Source organism: Acomys minous (assembly GCF_964271855.1).
Source record: "Acomys minous genome assembly, chromosome: 10".
In the NCBI taxonomy this organism is placed as follows: Eukaryota; Metazoa; Chordata; class Mammalia; order Rodentia; family Muridae; genus Acomys; species Acomys minous.
The window spans coordinates 55,430,675-55,445,620 of NC_140491.1; the positions used below are offsets into that span (position 1 = coordinate 55,430,675).

Consider the following 14,946-nt stretch of genomic DNA (forward strand, 5'->3'; position numbering starts at 1 on the left):
CTGAGACTCACAGCCGAACTTTGCAGTGGAGAGCAGGGAGTCTTCTTTTTAAAATATTTTTTCTTTTTTTTTTTTTTACATATACATTTATATTATACATATATACAATACATTGCCTACAGCAAGTAGAACCATGAAACACTCAGCAATTATATAAATGTTACATTCGTAGTGTTTTGGCAACTTTGAAGAAAACATCTTTCCTATCTTGGTGTATCTAAAATTCTGAATATAAATCAGTATCTATCATATCTCATATTTATCACCTTAAAACATCTATATAGACCTAAAAACATCTTAACCCTTAAACAACTAGTCTTAATTGTAAAACTAAGCTATCTGATCTTCAACCCCATCAGAGACTTGAGAAGGAATAAAGTTAATTATCTGAATAGACAGGAAGTTCAGGTTAGCAGCTTCCAAAATGAGAAAATGACAATTTGCTGCCTGAATAGTCACCCAAAACTCTCTTTAACGTTGGAACATTATCTTCAGCCTTCTGGCCCAGTATATCTGACAGACATATTTGTGAGGCAGGAACTATTGAGGACTTGCTTACACTGTCTTGGCAGAGTTTGGCCATATACTCTGCCTGCATCCAAGCTTGTCCATTTTTAGGCAGAACTCTGCCTGTAACAGAAATGAGGACATTTTGCCCAGTGACTGGTTTGCAACATTTGAAGCCATCTCCATAAGGAGGTTCTTTGATGCTCATCATCTTCTTTGAGGTAGGCTGGGTGTTGCCAGGAGTTAACCAGTCTTATTGTTATAGAATCTTTAAAATTATAAAAGCATCTTTAAATGCCATATTCTGTATGTCTCTGAAGTTTTTGAAGACCTTTACCTGTCTGTAGAATCACTAAGGGGGATAGCAGGACCTGAGAGGGACAAGAGCTCCACTGAGACTCTTAATAGTGTGCTACTTTCTAAGTCAAAAGCATTTATTAAGAATACTAAATTCTAAAAATTTCATTTTAGAATGAAATATTATGCCAAAAATAAAATATATATAATCATCTTCCCTTTAATAAATAGTAGAAAGAATTTATTTGTACATGTATGCTTCTTCAGGTACAATGACTTATTTTTAAATATCTGTCAAAAAAAGGAAGAAGTCATAATAATTCATTCACTACCCTGTCAAGTTGCTGCAGAATCCCACATGCATAGTAACAAGGTGTGCTGAGTGACTGAAAAACAGGCTGGCACTTGAAGGAGAAAATTTGTAGCCATGAGGTTGACAGTCCTTGACTTAAATAATTCTGTTATGAAATCATCTATGCAGACACCACCCTGTGTGCATCACTCAGCGGAACTGAGGACAGTACAGTTATGTTGGCATATTTTCAACATTTTTAGGTTTGATTTTTATAGCATTAATAGAAACCTATAAACTGTAGAAATTAAAATTAAGATACAATTTACCCACAGATAGTGAAACTATATTTTTGCTATATTTAAACATGTATACATACAATGGTAGATAAATAAAGTCATTAATTAATGTTGATATGCTATGAACTGCTTTATTTACATACCAGGCTAACCACACTGATAATATCTTAAGAAATGCTAAAGTCACATGTTGTTTTTACGTAGTAATACTTATAATCAAAGTAGTCTCATCAAAAGGAATAAAATATTTTTAATGAAAGTTCATTGGAAAATGTTCTACATTGTATTATCTTCTGATTAAACATGGTTTTACAACAAATAATCTTTGATTTAGTGAACAGAACATTGTGGAAGGTAATAATTAGAATTTTATATCAGAAGATATAGTATTTTGTAAATGACTTCTTTCATATTTCATTTATGCTTATGAAGCTGAAAACTACAAAAAGGGGTGCCATCTTCTTAAACTATCGTGGATTAAGTGTTGACCATAACTGTAAAGGGGTACATGTCAAGGAATGGTGCTTTGTTTTGTTAGAAAGTGACAAAAATACAAAAGTCAATAAAACTGTTAAAATAAGTCTCCGTAATTACCAAGATCAAAATCCAGTGGCTTTTCATTAAACATGAACTTTTGTTCCGCCTTCCGCAATATGTAAACAGTGCTGACAATTGGTTTGTGAGGCACTTGCTACAATAAAATGTAATTGTATCGCGAGAGAAAGGTGACAATCAGGGGATCATGAAAAAATTACATATTCTCACTGGTAGTTAATTAGCCATGCAAACCCTCCCTCAAACAGATATTCTCTTCTATTAGCAATGATTACTATGCAGGCCCACAGATGTCAATACCACAGTCATTCAAATACTTCTTTTCCTACTAATTGAAGGTTGTAAAGCTCTGGTGCCAAGGTTTTGCTTCCAAAGAGCTAATTTATGACTAGAAGGATATTTTATGTCTTCGGTTGCAGCAGCTACAAAATTCAGCAAATCAGAACCATCTGTGCACGGAGACTTGACTCGCCATCCATCGAGCAGCCACATTAGCCTGCATCCTGCACTCTTGGCTCACAAGTGCTAGTGCTGATCCAGAGTTCATAAGGAAAGTTAAAAGCGAGTGGCATTCTAACCCTAAACTGTACCTCCAGCTTAATGCCTTTACATATGTGTGTGTGTGTATGTATGTATGTATGTATGTATGTATGTATGTATGTGTATGCATGTATTATGGATAGATTCAAGTGAGAAAGGGTTATTTCCTTATCTGTGTAATAGTGTTGCTAATCATAGACTCAGGTTTCTACTATCCTCTTCTGAAAAATCCTTTGACTTTATATCTCTTTGCTTTGGTTAAAGTACTAATGTTTGTAATTTGATATGACGGCATTTATTCAAAGAGGGAACAATAAAGGAGACAGCAAATAGGACAACAACTTTGCTAAGAAAATAATTCTATAAACCCAAATATCAACAGATGTGTATCAATAATATCTAAGAATAATATACAGCTCCGTATCGTGGTGAAACTGGGAGACAAAGCCACAGAACAGTAGTGCGAGAGAGCCTAGAAAAGTCCATAAGGTGGAGTGGCCTTTAGCTCTGCTGTAACTATGCACAAGGCCATCAGCGATTACTTCGTTCTTTATCAACACACAATAGGAACAGATACCATTCCAAGAGACAACATATAAGAGAAATTTCCGGTTTCTTTGTACTGGGTTAACAGAAATAGGAACCAATGTAGCAAGCGAGTCACTTTTGCCCTAAGGAGTCTCCACAGGAGCACTGCCCCAGTGTGCAAGGGCAAGAGTGCAGGCATCATGTTATACTTACCTTTTGACGGGCTGGAGTCCGCACGTGGGCACTCTGTGCTTTAGTGGAAAAATCCAGTGGTCCTAAAGGTACTCCATCTGGATTCAGAATTTTCTTGAGCTTCTGATAGTCTGGCTTTTCTTCATAAGCTAAATTATGAACACACATCAGGAACTGGGCGAGTTCATCTGTGAAGTGTCAAAGTTTCCACATGTCACTCATAAGTGGGAAGAATTATCAAAATTCTAATAATCTCAAAATCTTTCTGGTTACCCCTTTTTCTTTAAAGCATACACAAACACACACACAACACACACACACACACACACACACACACACACACACACTCTCACCTACACACACTCACACAGACACAGACACACACAGACACACATACATACACATACCCCTACCTGAGTGAACTAAAAATAAACAAGTCTATAAAAACATTTTTTAAAAAAAATTTTTAAATAAAAAAAAACTATTAAAAAATGACTGACATGATGTGCTACCAATGGGATGAAGTGGATCTTTTCAACATACTCTTGCTGATGTTTGTAATGAGTTCATGGCAGGTGAAGCCCCTGAGCAGTGACAGTTACCAACTGTGATTATGAAGTGCAGTCTCTAAGGACTACGCAACACTACTGCGGAGCCACATAGACCTTTCTTTCTAATTGAACATTTAAATATCCACTTAAAAACAAACGTTACTCATTATAAACCTGACATTAGAGGAAACAAGCATTGCAAGTTTTCCCTACAGCTTTCCTTCTCCTGTTGTATGAGTACACTTAGAAACAAGTGTGGAGTCCACGCTTTAAGTCATGCCTGGCTTTACCAGGGGGGCAGCCCTGCCTCTATATGCAAGCATCCCAGGGCATCCCAGAGCATCCCAAGGTATCCCAGGGCATCCCAAGGCATCCCAGGGCATCCCAAGGCATCCCAGGGCATCCCAAGGCATCCCAGAGCATCCCAAGGCATCCCAGGGCATCCCAAGGCATCCCAGAGCATCCCAAGGCATCCCAGGGCATCCCAGAGGATCCCAAGGTATCCCAGGGCATCCCAAGGTATCCCAGAGCATCCCAAGGCATCCCAGGGCATCCCTGCTGTTCTTGGTATTAGGTCAGGAGGATGAGGAATTCTCTATTTTCTAAGTAGAAGTGTATCACCAGAGCTATGTAGAAATCCCTCATCCCAGCTTTTATTTATTTTTGTGATGGGCTTTGAAGGAAAGCCCACATATGCTAAGCACTAACATTGCCACTGAACTATCCCTGCCCAATAGGTTTTAGAAAAGAGTACAATTAATAATAAAAGGCAATGAAGTGTTGCACTAAATGTCTATTCTCTATACTTTTGTTTCAGAAGGACCATGCTAAAATCATATTTTCATTTGCACAATGTGCATGGATGCTTTTATCCTCCAAAAAAATACTACTGATCCAGATATGAGTGCCCCGTCCTTTCTCACTTTCTCACTCATGGCAGGAAAGCCCAGACAGCTTCCTGAGCTGAGGAGTAACTTCTTAATGCTTTCCCTTCCCTCCCTCCATTCAGACAGACATGTAGAGGTGCTGGGTCTCTCCTCCTAGAAAAAAACAATTCCAAAAGTAATAGTCACAACCATCCTTTCTGGTAAAGTGTGTGCATGTGAGTACAGGCACACAGGCACGTGTGAACCGAGGTACCCATGGAGGTCTGATGAGGTCATCAGATCCCCTTGGCCCAGAGTTACAAGTGATTGTGAGCTCCCCACAGGGTGTCCCGGCAACTAGTTTCTGACCCTCTGAAAGAGCAGTGAACTCTCCTGTTAGCTGAGCCATGTCTCCAGCCCACTGAAAGTGACCATTCTACAGCACACGATTAGAATCATTATCTAGAAAAAAAGCGCTAACATAGTTAACATGAGAGCTCCTGGCTTTATTGTTGTTGTTTGTTTTGTGTTTTAGCAATATGACAATTAGGCAACTTACTTTCCCCTTTTCTTCTCTAACTTATGAGGCATATCAAGCTCTGTTATGTAATAATTAGCTTTCCAGATTCCTAGTAGGCAGCTCCTGCATTGAAACATAGTTTAACCGGGGTTTTCTGGTGTAGTTTAACTGGTGTTTTCTGGTGTCCCTCTGCGGGCATCCAAATCCAGTTCCTAAAGGAATATTCAATAACATTCTCTGCCAGGCTCATAGCCAAACAACAGGCAGAACTCAGGGAGTTCTGTGGAAGAGTGGGAGGAAAGATAGAGGGAGCTGGAGGGCTCAAGAACACCACAAGACCTATAGATCAAGTAACCTGGGCCCATGGGGCTCACAGAGACTGAGCCACCAACGAAGGAGCATGCATTGACTGCGCCTAGATCACATACACACATGTAGCAGATGTGTAGCATGGTAAACACGTGGGTCCCCTAACAATGGGAGTAGGGGCTGCCTCTGGCTCTGCTGCCTGCCTTTGATCCCTTCCCCCTAGCTGGGTTGCTTTGTCAGGCCCCAGTGGGAGAGGACATGCTTAGTCCTTAAGATGACAGGGTGACCAGGGTGGATTGGTACCCCTTGGGGGCCTCCCCTTCTCTGAGAAAAAGGAAAGGGGCTAATGGGGGAAGGGGGCAGGACCAGGAGGAGAGGAGGGAGGGGGCAGGGATCAGGCTGTAAAGAGATTAAATTAATAAATAAACAGGAAAAAAAAAGTCTGTGCTACTTTCTGAGACATTCTGCTGTTTTTTAGTCTTGCAATAGCTGGCAAGCTGATCTTAGTATAAGTACAGGTCTATTAATCAGAAGATCCCAAATGGAGGACTGAGCTGTGTTTGCTGGGAACAAATGCCTATAAGACAAGGGGGCATTCCCAGCATTCCAACCACCGAGAGCAGCTGTACAAAAGGCCTCTTGGGCATGAGGTTGAGAAAACTAGCACCAGTGAGGCTCAGGAAGGCAAAAAGGGAAAGGACCACTTCCATTATGGATTCATTAGCATGAGCCAGAATCTCAGGGCATTGTGATGAGGCACTGGTGTGAACACTGGGCTTATTCCATGAAGTACATGCTGATGTACTTGTAAGTTTCCAGAGCTATTGAACAGAATACATGGATTTCTACACTCCTGAGCTATCTGCTTTTCAGGACAGTGACACATTGAGCATCGTCCCTGACTACCAGTTCAAGACAGAAAGACTTCTGAAGGCACCACATTGAGTTAGACACTTGATTTCTGTACTTTAAAAAAAAAAAAAAAAGACAGGAGTAAGTGATCTGTTAATCAGACTGTTTTCAAGATTGTACCAGTTTTATAATTAGTACCATAGGCTAAGTTCATAGGTGGGAAAATAAGGAATCCATCACTAGATTTTTTCATGTGACTAAAATTTCAGAGCATATCTGTGTAATGACAGAAGTATCACGGGACATTCACTGGCTCACAAGCATCCACCTGTGACGGCAGTCAGGCCTTCCTTTCTAGACCTTAGCTGAAAGGGTAAGAAGTTAAAAATAGGCACATAATTTAAAAAGGAAATGACGTCTGAGATCCATCATGTTTTCTGCTTCACTGAGAAAAGATACTATCAGATGGGAATGTCAGTTTTATCAAGTTCTTTAATGTGGTTACAGAATAAAACAAACAACAACAACAACAAAACTTGTGATGTTTAGCTAATCTCCCTTTTTTGTCCCTTCTGTTAGCAGAAAAGTATCACAGAAAGGGTAAGACTGAAGCCTGGCCCAAGGGCACTCAGTCGGACTTGGGAAGAAGAGGTAGGAACAGGCCTGGGTTGTTCCTGCTGGGTTTCTGTTGTGGAAGACAACGTTGGTTTATGGCTGACGATGAGCTGTGGAGGCAGGCTGAGACAACATCTCTATTGCTGTATTCACACACATGCCAGCAGTCATGCACTTCTAGACGTCAGCTAACGGCTAACTCTGAGATGGCCTTAAGTAAGCTGCCCTGCTAAAACAACAGTCTGATGGCAGAGTTAGCTGGCTTGCTATATAGGACAAGCCAGCTTCATGCTAAAGTCACTACTGAAGGAGTCCTCCATGCACTTGAAGGAGAAAATTGTCTCTAAAATGCACCTCTACATGCCTAGATCAGGTCAATGTCCAATTTAAAAAGTTTTGCTGACCAATCAGTATATAAAGTCAGGCATATAATGATTAAGTTCTTTAAATATACTGACTATATTATTTTTATAAGTTGAATTTATCTCCATTCAAAAAGTCTTAATTCTAAAATACCAATTGCTATTGAATAATGTATGAATGATTCTCAAAATGTAAACCTAAAACTCTAAAGAAAACCAGAAAACCCAGAAAGACTATAGAGTTCCACTGCTTTGGCTCTCATGTCAAAGATGACTAAACATCTTCTATAGCAACTATCTGTGACCCCTGAAGCTTTCCACCTAGGGGAATGGGAGTGGTAAGGATACCATCTACAGAGTGATGACTGTGATGACCTGTAGACAGAGATGCTCGGAGGTTTTATCATCCAACTTACAGCAACTGCTTCCAGAAGGAGCCCACGAAAGCACCGACTCCGGGAGCTCGTCCAGCAGACTAAACAAAACAGCAACGGCACATGGTGAGTGTCTTCAACCCAGGCTCACTGTTTCAGTTAGAACAGAGGAATTTGATGCTGTGTTGATAAGACAACACAATTGTGCAAAAAAACCCCTCCCTTATTTTTTTTCCCAATTGTAGTGGATGGGAGGATTAACAAAGGAGGCAGGGGGCATCCTTAGTTCTTACTGGCCAGTTTTACAGTCGTAACCACCTAGAAGCTAAACCATGTAAAAACAGGGATGATTAAATTCAAACTGTCCATGAAGGAATACTTGCTATTATGTTTCCTTAAAAACAAGAATAAAAAATACATATAAAATTGTGTTTTATACCTGGAGAGGTGTGGGGGGTCTCTGCGGATGTCATGACAGGCAGCAAAATGATCCATAAAGAGAAGAATGAAAACTTGGTTCAGACTGACTTTTCAACCTGGATCAAAATGTCAGGAGTCTGATGCCAGGTGGTTTATTGTCAGCATATTTAAGCACAGTGGAATTTGGAGAAAAATTTTCTAGGCAATAATCATGTCAATTCCAGGTACACAGGAAAGCTTAGGATGTGACTACACAGAAACTCTTTGCAAAGTACATGTGGGTTCTATAGCTAAAAGGTCTAGAATCTAGTGTGGTCTCTGACTAAGACAGCGTAGAGGTCAGTAGAACATAAAATAGATGTGACATCCCCCTCCTAAGGATGGGTCCTACGAACGTGGCGCTAAAGATAAAGATGTAGGGGTGGGGGGGGGAGAGTGTGGGATAAACATTCTAGGGCACTTGGGGGAGGTCTGCCTCCACAGACAGCAAAAGGTCACCAGGTCATTTACAATATCCATTCCCACCTTTCCAGGTGGGAAAACAGACATTTTATCTCCTCCATTAAGGAGAGGCTCCTGTGTGTTTAACATTCCTGGTTTCCCTGGTGATCTGTGGGCAGCATGACCTTTGTTCCGTGTGTGACGTCATTTCTCCCTCATGTATTTATCACTGGAGAGGGATGATGTTTTTACTTGTCTACATGCATTTGTTCTCCCCTGGCAAAAGTTTCTACTATCCAGCGATTAAGTAAGTTAACAAGAAATATCAATACAACACACCAAACAAAACAACAAACAGCTGGTAAGTGTTTTCCAGTATTAGGTGCTAAATAAATAATGACTTTCTTAAGTTGGTGCAGCAAAAATATATAAAGTCGCAACTAAAATTTAGATAAAGTGAATGATTTACAAAGAAATCCAAGCAGAAAAGCAGCAGTACGTGCAATGATCTCAAGTGACCCCTGACAGCAAAAACATAGGGACACGGTGCTGTGGCCAAACGTGTCTGCCTCACGTTACAGCTTCACAGGCAAATAAAGAGCCACTTATTACATAAGAAATGCAAAAACTTTTAAATTTTGATAGATAATAAATTGGCTCTACTAGTATTTGGATTTATATTATTAATAAAATAAAAATGAAGGTATTAACACATGTAGAGGTACTGTTTCACTTATCAGAGCCCTATTTTACAAAGTATCTTTTTACTAGACATGACTACATATGTGGACATACTCATTAGTCATCAAAATGAAGCCATCTATAGCACATGTTGATACACGACTAAAACGAACCATTTGTAAGTCTTATTAAGAGAAAGCCCACCAATGGTTGTTAGAATAAAAATGCTGGCCTTGAAGTGGAACACATTAGTTACGTTTGTTAAGCTGAGCTGACAAACTGTATGCCAGAACTGTTTATGAGGAGTGTTGATGCCTGCGGGTTGACTTGGCTGCAGTGGCCAGCATGCCAGTTACACAAGGTCTGAAATGGCCAGACTGGTTAGAGTCCCAAATCTGACTTGCACAAACATGTCAGGGACTAGGGGAGTCGAGACTCCAAGTGCAGCTACCGTACATATCAGTTGGCAAACATCTGTCATTTCCAACCATTAGCCTAAAGTTTCTATCTTGAGCACGGATCCTACAGGGAATCCAAGTGTGCTGGTGCACACCGCTAACCATAGCCCTTGGAAGATCCAAGGCAGGAAGATCAAGAGTTGGAGACCATCATGTGCTATAGAGTGAGACCCAGCCCGAAAACATTTGAATTGGAAGATTGATTTATGTGGCTGAGCTGCCCTCTGTGTCCATTTTCGTTGTTTGTTTTCCTAAAATCCTACCGCCTTGCTACAGCAGCTGCCTCTCCAGAGACAACTATGTCAGCCTACCTTAGAACGTGAGGAAAGGCTGGATCCTCTGTGCCTTGGACCCAGTTGATCAGTGAGTGAGAGACTTGTAAAACATAAACACTGTTATAATACTGACCTCCTTATGCCAACAGAATCAAGGTAATAAACTTTGAATCTAGCCTATATCAGAAAGGTTTATGTGGCTGCAAGCGTATTTTATACAAACGGCTCTTCTAAGTTTTCTTTGTTTCTACTCAAGAAACAAAACATGGGGCTTTTGGAGACAGGAATATGAAATATGCTATTCTCACCTGAGAAATACAAGCTCTCCTCTCCTACCTCACCCTGCTACTCTGCACAGTTCCTATCAGTCATATAAAGGACAGACTACCTCTGCACCCAGGTCCCACACTCATTTGAAAACAGTCCGTTATGTAGACACTACCACACCTGATTCTAAGTGCTGGAAAACAAGCATGTCTAGAAACTGATATTTACTTTATATTTGTGGGGTAAAATTATCTGCGCTTGATAATTTTACAGTGCTATCTTAATGTATTATATGTCTGTTGATGGCTTTATTTTTAAGCAGTCTAATGATATTGTTAGTGTGGTCATGTGGCCGAGGGGCAATTTTTTTTCTGTCATTTCTACTTCCTTCCATGGTTTCTTAGTCCTGCCCCGTGAAGGGATGGTGTGTTTGAGGATCCCTACTTGGTTTTAGCAGTCTGCACAGCCACAGGGTCCTCCAGGTTTGCTCCCCAAGGCAGCTTCCCACACAGCCAGCGCAGCATGCAGTATCCAAGGATCTCAACGTCGCTTCTTCTGGAAGGGGCTGCAGAAAGGGGAGGATGAGAGAGTTCGTGAGAAATAGAGAAATCCTTGAGTGAGCTCCCATTGACGAAATATGAAAAAGCCAAATGGGCAAAGTGTCGTGTTTACTCAGCTGGAGTCACGTTAACCGTCTGGGCCTTTGGCCTCGGTCCACAGACAGGCAGTGACTTGCTGCTGGAGTCAGGGTCAGTCTCCTCACCTCCTCCGACTTCATCTTTCCTTAGTCTAGCCTGTCACATGAACTTGATCCCATGGCCTCTGACATGATCCAGACAACCCATAACCCGGCACCAACACTTTCTCAAAGAGCCAAGCAGTAAAACAAAGAAATAAATGTCTGCAGCTAAATTGCTAACACATGTTCCAGGAAGTCCATGGGGTCTGCCTCGGTCATGCAGAGACCCTCTGAGTACAGACTAAACACGGCCGGCCTTTCCTAGTCCGTCACATCTGAAGTCAGAAGAATATGACAAAACTGCCATCTAGTGTGCAGTCTCTAAAACCATGCCCACGAAGCCCTTCAGCTGCATGGGAGTACAGCAAATGTGGGCGCACAGCTCCAAAGTGCTGCACACACCGATTCCAGATATAAGAAGCCCCCCCCCCCCAAAAAAAAACACTGGTCTTTAATCTGAATAGAAAAGCCAAAGGTGAGGCAAGCATGGCGGGCACGTGGACCAGAGGATACGGTGGCGAAGGAAGGTCTGAAGCCAAACAGACTTAATGGAAGATGGTTTTTCTTAAAGCATATTAAAAGAGCATGCTCAGATCCCACTAAATATTATGTATAGCAGACTCTTAAGTACTGTGGACTAACTTCATCTCAATTTGACATCTTTTTATCAAATACATTATAACAAAAGACAACGAGACCTAAGAACTCTTAAATGCAACTGACACTGGCTAATAAGTCATTGAACCAATGGCTAACACACTTAGTGTGTGCCCATAAAATAAAGTCATTTTATAAGCTTGGAAAAGCGGTTACAAAAGCAATAAGCTGGTATTTATATTGATTCTACTACCTGAATGTTCATCTGTGCGGGGATATATAATACCCTGAGCAGTGTGACTGTTAAAGCTGTTGTAAACAGGTATCCTATTTCACTGTCCCCAGTTAAATAAGCTTGGAAAAAGTCAGTGAGTGAACTAGGGCTTGAATTTACAAAGCCATCCACTGAGAACAATGGTGCCACCACTGTTGCTCCCCTGGCTCTGGGCTCTTCTAAAAGCGGAGTGCATGCTTGCTCCTCCTGTACTTGGTCCTGATGGCTGCTTGAGTACTGGGTTATTAAAGGCCCTTTAATCCAGTAGAAGGCCAGGCCCTTGGGTGCTGTTTGTTTTCTGCAGAGGCCTCAACAATTTCCTAATGCAGGATTTGGCTCTGGTGTTAAAATAAAAACACAGGCTCTACTGTGCTGCTCCTCAATGATTTCCTTGGTGATAAATCTCCTGTTAATAATGGAATGGCTCCATTTTTACAGAGGTGTGCACAAGTCTTTTCTCCATTACAGGAATTCCTGATTAGCATCATTTAAAACGTTCACACCCTTTATTGTTCAAAAAATGATACTCTGATGCTTGTTTGGGGGATACTGGCTACACACAAGTGGAGGGGGAAAAAACAATATGAATTAATGTAGAACGAACCTTCCCAGAGACCTCAGCCACCTCCAGCTGAGGGACAAGTCTATTAGATTTCTAAAACCAATATTTCATAAAGTGGTCTTCATGCAAAATAGGCCTTTGAGAGTAGAGGTCACTTCACTACTATAGTTCAGTCTTATCTAATTAAACATATTATCAAATTTTCAATCGTTCACTATAGATGCATCATTAATTAGTACGGTTAAGCAAACATTTCACCACTGCTCTCAGTCCTACAAAAACATTTGTAAAGCCAAACAGAGTGGTCATATCTTCCTGGCTCAAGAAGCATTACAGAAGCATTAAAAATGTTTTTAAGTATGTCTCTCTGACTGAAATTTGATCCCAGAGAGACAAAAAGGCTTGACTTGTTTTAGGGAAATTAAACGAGTTCATGTCCACTCTCCAGCTACTGGGCACAGAGGAGAGTCAGTGCAATACTTGTTAATTCAAAAGCAACAGTGGTGTAGACAGCACTAGAAATCTCTAGGACTAAAGGGTGGCTCGATAGGAGAGCACATGTCTTATATGTGCAAGAATCTTAGTTTCCTTTCCAGCATAGATTAATAATTTGAAAACTTTTAGGAATGGGAGAGATGACTCAGTGGTTAAGAGCACTTGTTACTCTAGCAGAGGACCCAGGCTTGGTTCCCAGCATCTGTATGGTGGCTTTCAAACATCCATGACTCCAGTTCCAGAGAATGTGACACCATCTTCTGTCATCGGCAGGCACCAGGCATGCACATGGTAAAACACTAATACACATGAAATGAAAATGAATAAGCGTCTGAAACTATTTCTAAGATTAAGCTGCTTGTTTCTTTATAAACTTTCCAAATTCATTTGAAAACGCGAACTAACCAGGAAACGGAAAGAGTTCGGAGCAGGAATCCATAAAGCGAGAGTGGACGCCAGCCCCGGCTCTGCAGCTCAGTGACGCAGACAGTTTACTGTACTCATTAGATAGACAGCATGTTATGGGCTGTTCTCCCTTGAAGACATGTTTGTGTAAATCATTGTACTACATAAGGGTTTCAGCTGCATCTGACAACCAACACTATCATTATTTGTAGGTCCTCATAGAGCTGCCCAACGACTCAAACGTTTACTTTCTGCTCGGCAGTTTTGTTATCAAGAACTTTCCTCTAAACTTCCTTAAATTAGTTGTCAAATGCTATTTAGCATCTAATTCTATTATTCTTACTAGCTTGGAGCAAGGCACATTTCTCTTTGCACTGAGAGGATGTTGTTTGCAATTGTCCAACATTTCAAAATGATAAGGTATTGCCAAGTATAACAGCCATAAAAAATAGGCACAGGTAGAGACTCAACTTCTATTTCAGGGAAAAAAAAAAAACCCAACTGATGTAATGTATGGAGAAGAGCCGCAGCACCACTCACTGTAGTGCTGCAGTGTGACTTCTTAATCATTTCAACAGTATCAGCATTCCTAATCATATTGGCAATAAGAAAACGGAGGCAAAACAGGTAAAATAATTGTTCGCGTGGGAGAGCAAAACCCAACAGAGCAACACTGAAGCTACACGGCCGAGGATGGAGAAGGCACACCTCAGTCCAGTGACTGCCTCCATCAGCAGTTTAAAACCAGCCAACCGACATTATCTCACCATTTTTCTTTTCTTTTCTTTTCTTTTTTTTTTTTTTTTTAGGAGCTATAGGACACAGGCATTTTGACCTAGAGTACAAAAAGACACAAAGTTGTTTGCCTGTGCAATAAATAAATAAGTAGCAGATTCCCATCATCACTGAATTACTCACAAAATTCTCGCAACCATCCTTTCCAGAAAGCTCGCTCCATCCATATTACTCCATTATGACAACAGGGCCTCTATTAAAAATATGTATCTATAAAGTAGTAATGGTCCATCTATGCTGGCAAAACACCAGCAGAAAAGTAACACTAGAGATCTAGTCTGCACTCTAAACTAGGGGAATTAACTGGACCGATTCACCAGAGGTAAAGCAAGGATTGGAGAGTGTGTTAACGCCAGACACACCTGGGCAGTGTGCGTGTGCTTTCTGTTAGCTTCGTTTCTTATGGATCATGCAGGATAAAGAAGACCCAGGATTTGGTAGAAAATGAAGCAAACTTGAAAACATTTGCTTCCAGTAGACAAGATGTGCCTAACATATTACTATATTACTGAAATTATGAGAAAGTAGAAATTTCTGAACAAGAGGATAACCTGAAAGGGGGCAGGGACTAATGACGGGGGGGGGGGGGGGGGGGGGAGAATTACACTTTATTTTTAGGTCTCTAACTAGTGACTGTGTTACTGTTTTGTCAACTCGCATGTACAAAGAGCAATAAAATATTATGGTGACTCCTGTTAGGATTGGAGTATGACATGTCTGCCACAGACTTCTGGGGCATGCAAACACAATAGCCGTGGGGGTGGGGGCGAGGGTGGGTTGTGTGGTCCTGAGGGCTTTACTCCCTGGATGAATTAGTAATATAATGCCAATACCGGAAGTGGGTAAGGAGTAGGGAGCAGGCCTTACTGAAGGAAGTA

The 14,946-nt window shown here is 41.0% G+C and overlaps 1 protein-coding gene across 1 annotated transcript in view; it reads right to left on the reverse strand.

Annotated features, from left to right (window-relative positions):
• Positions 1–14,946, reverse strand: part of VRK2 (VRK serine/threonine kinase 2) — a 99,942-nt gene that overhangs the window by 11,426 nt on the left and 73,570 nt on the right. Inside the window, exons 9-11 of the mRNA XM_084799578.1 lie at positions 10,646–10,766; positions 7,702–7,760; positions 3,232–3,398 (exon numbers count right to left, since the gene is read on the reverse strand). Coding sequence (XP_084655704.1) covers positions 3,232–3,398; positions 7,702–7,760; positions 10,646–10,766 — 347 coding nt within the window. The remainder of the gene's footprint in view (positions 1–3,231; positions 3,399–7,701; positions 7,761–10,645; positions 10,767–14,946) is intronic.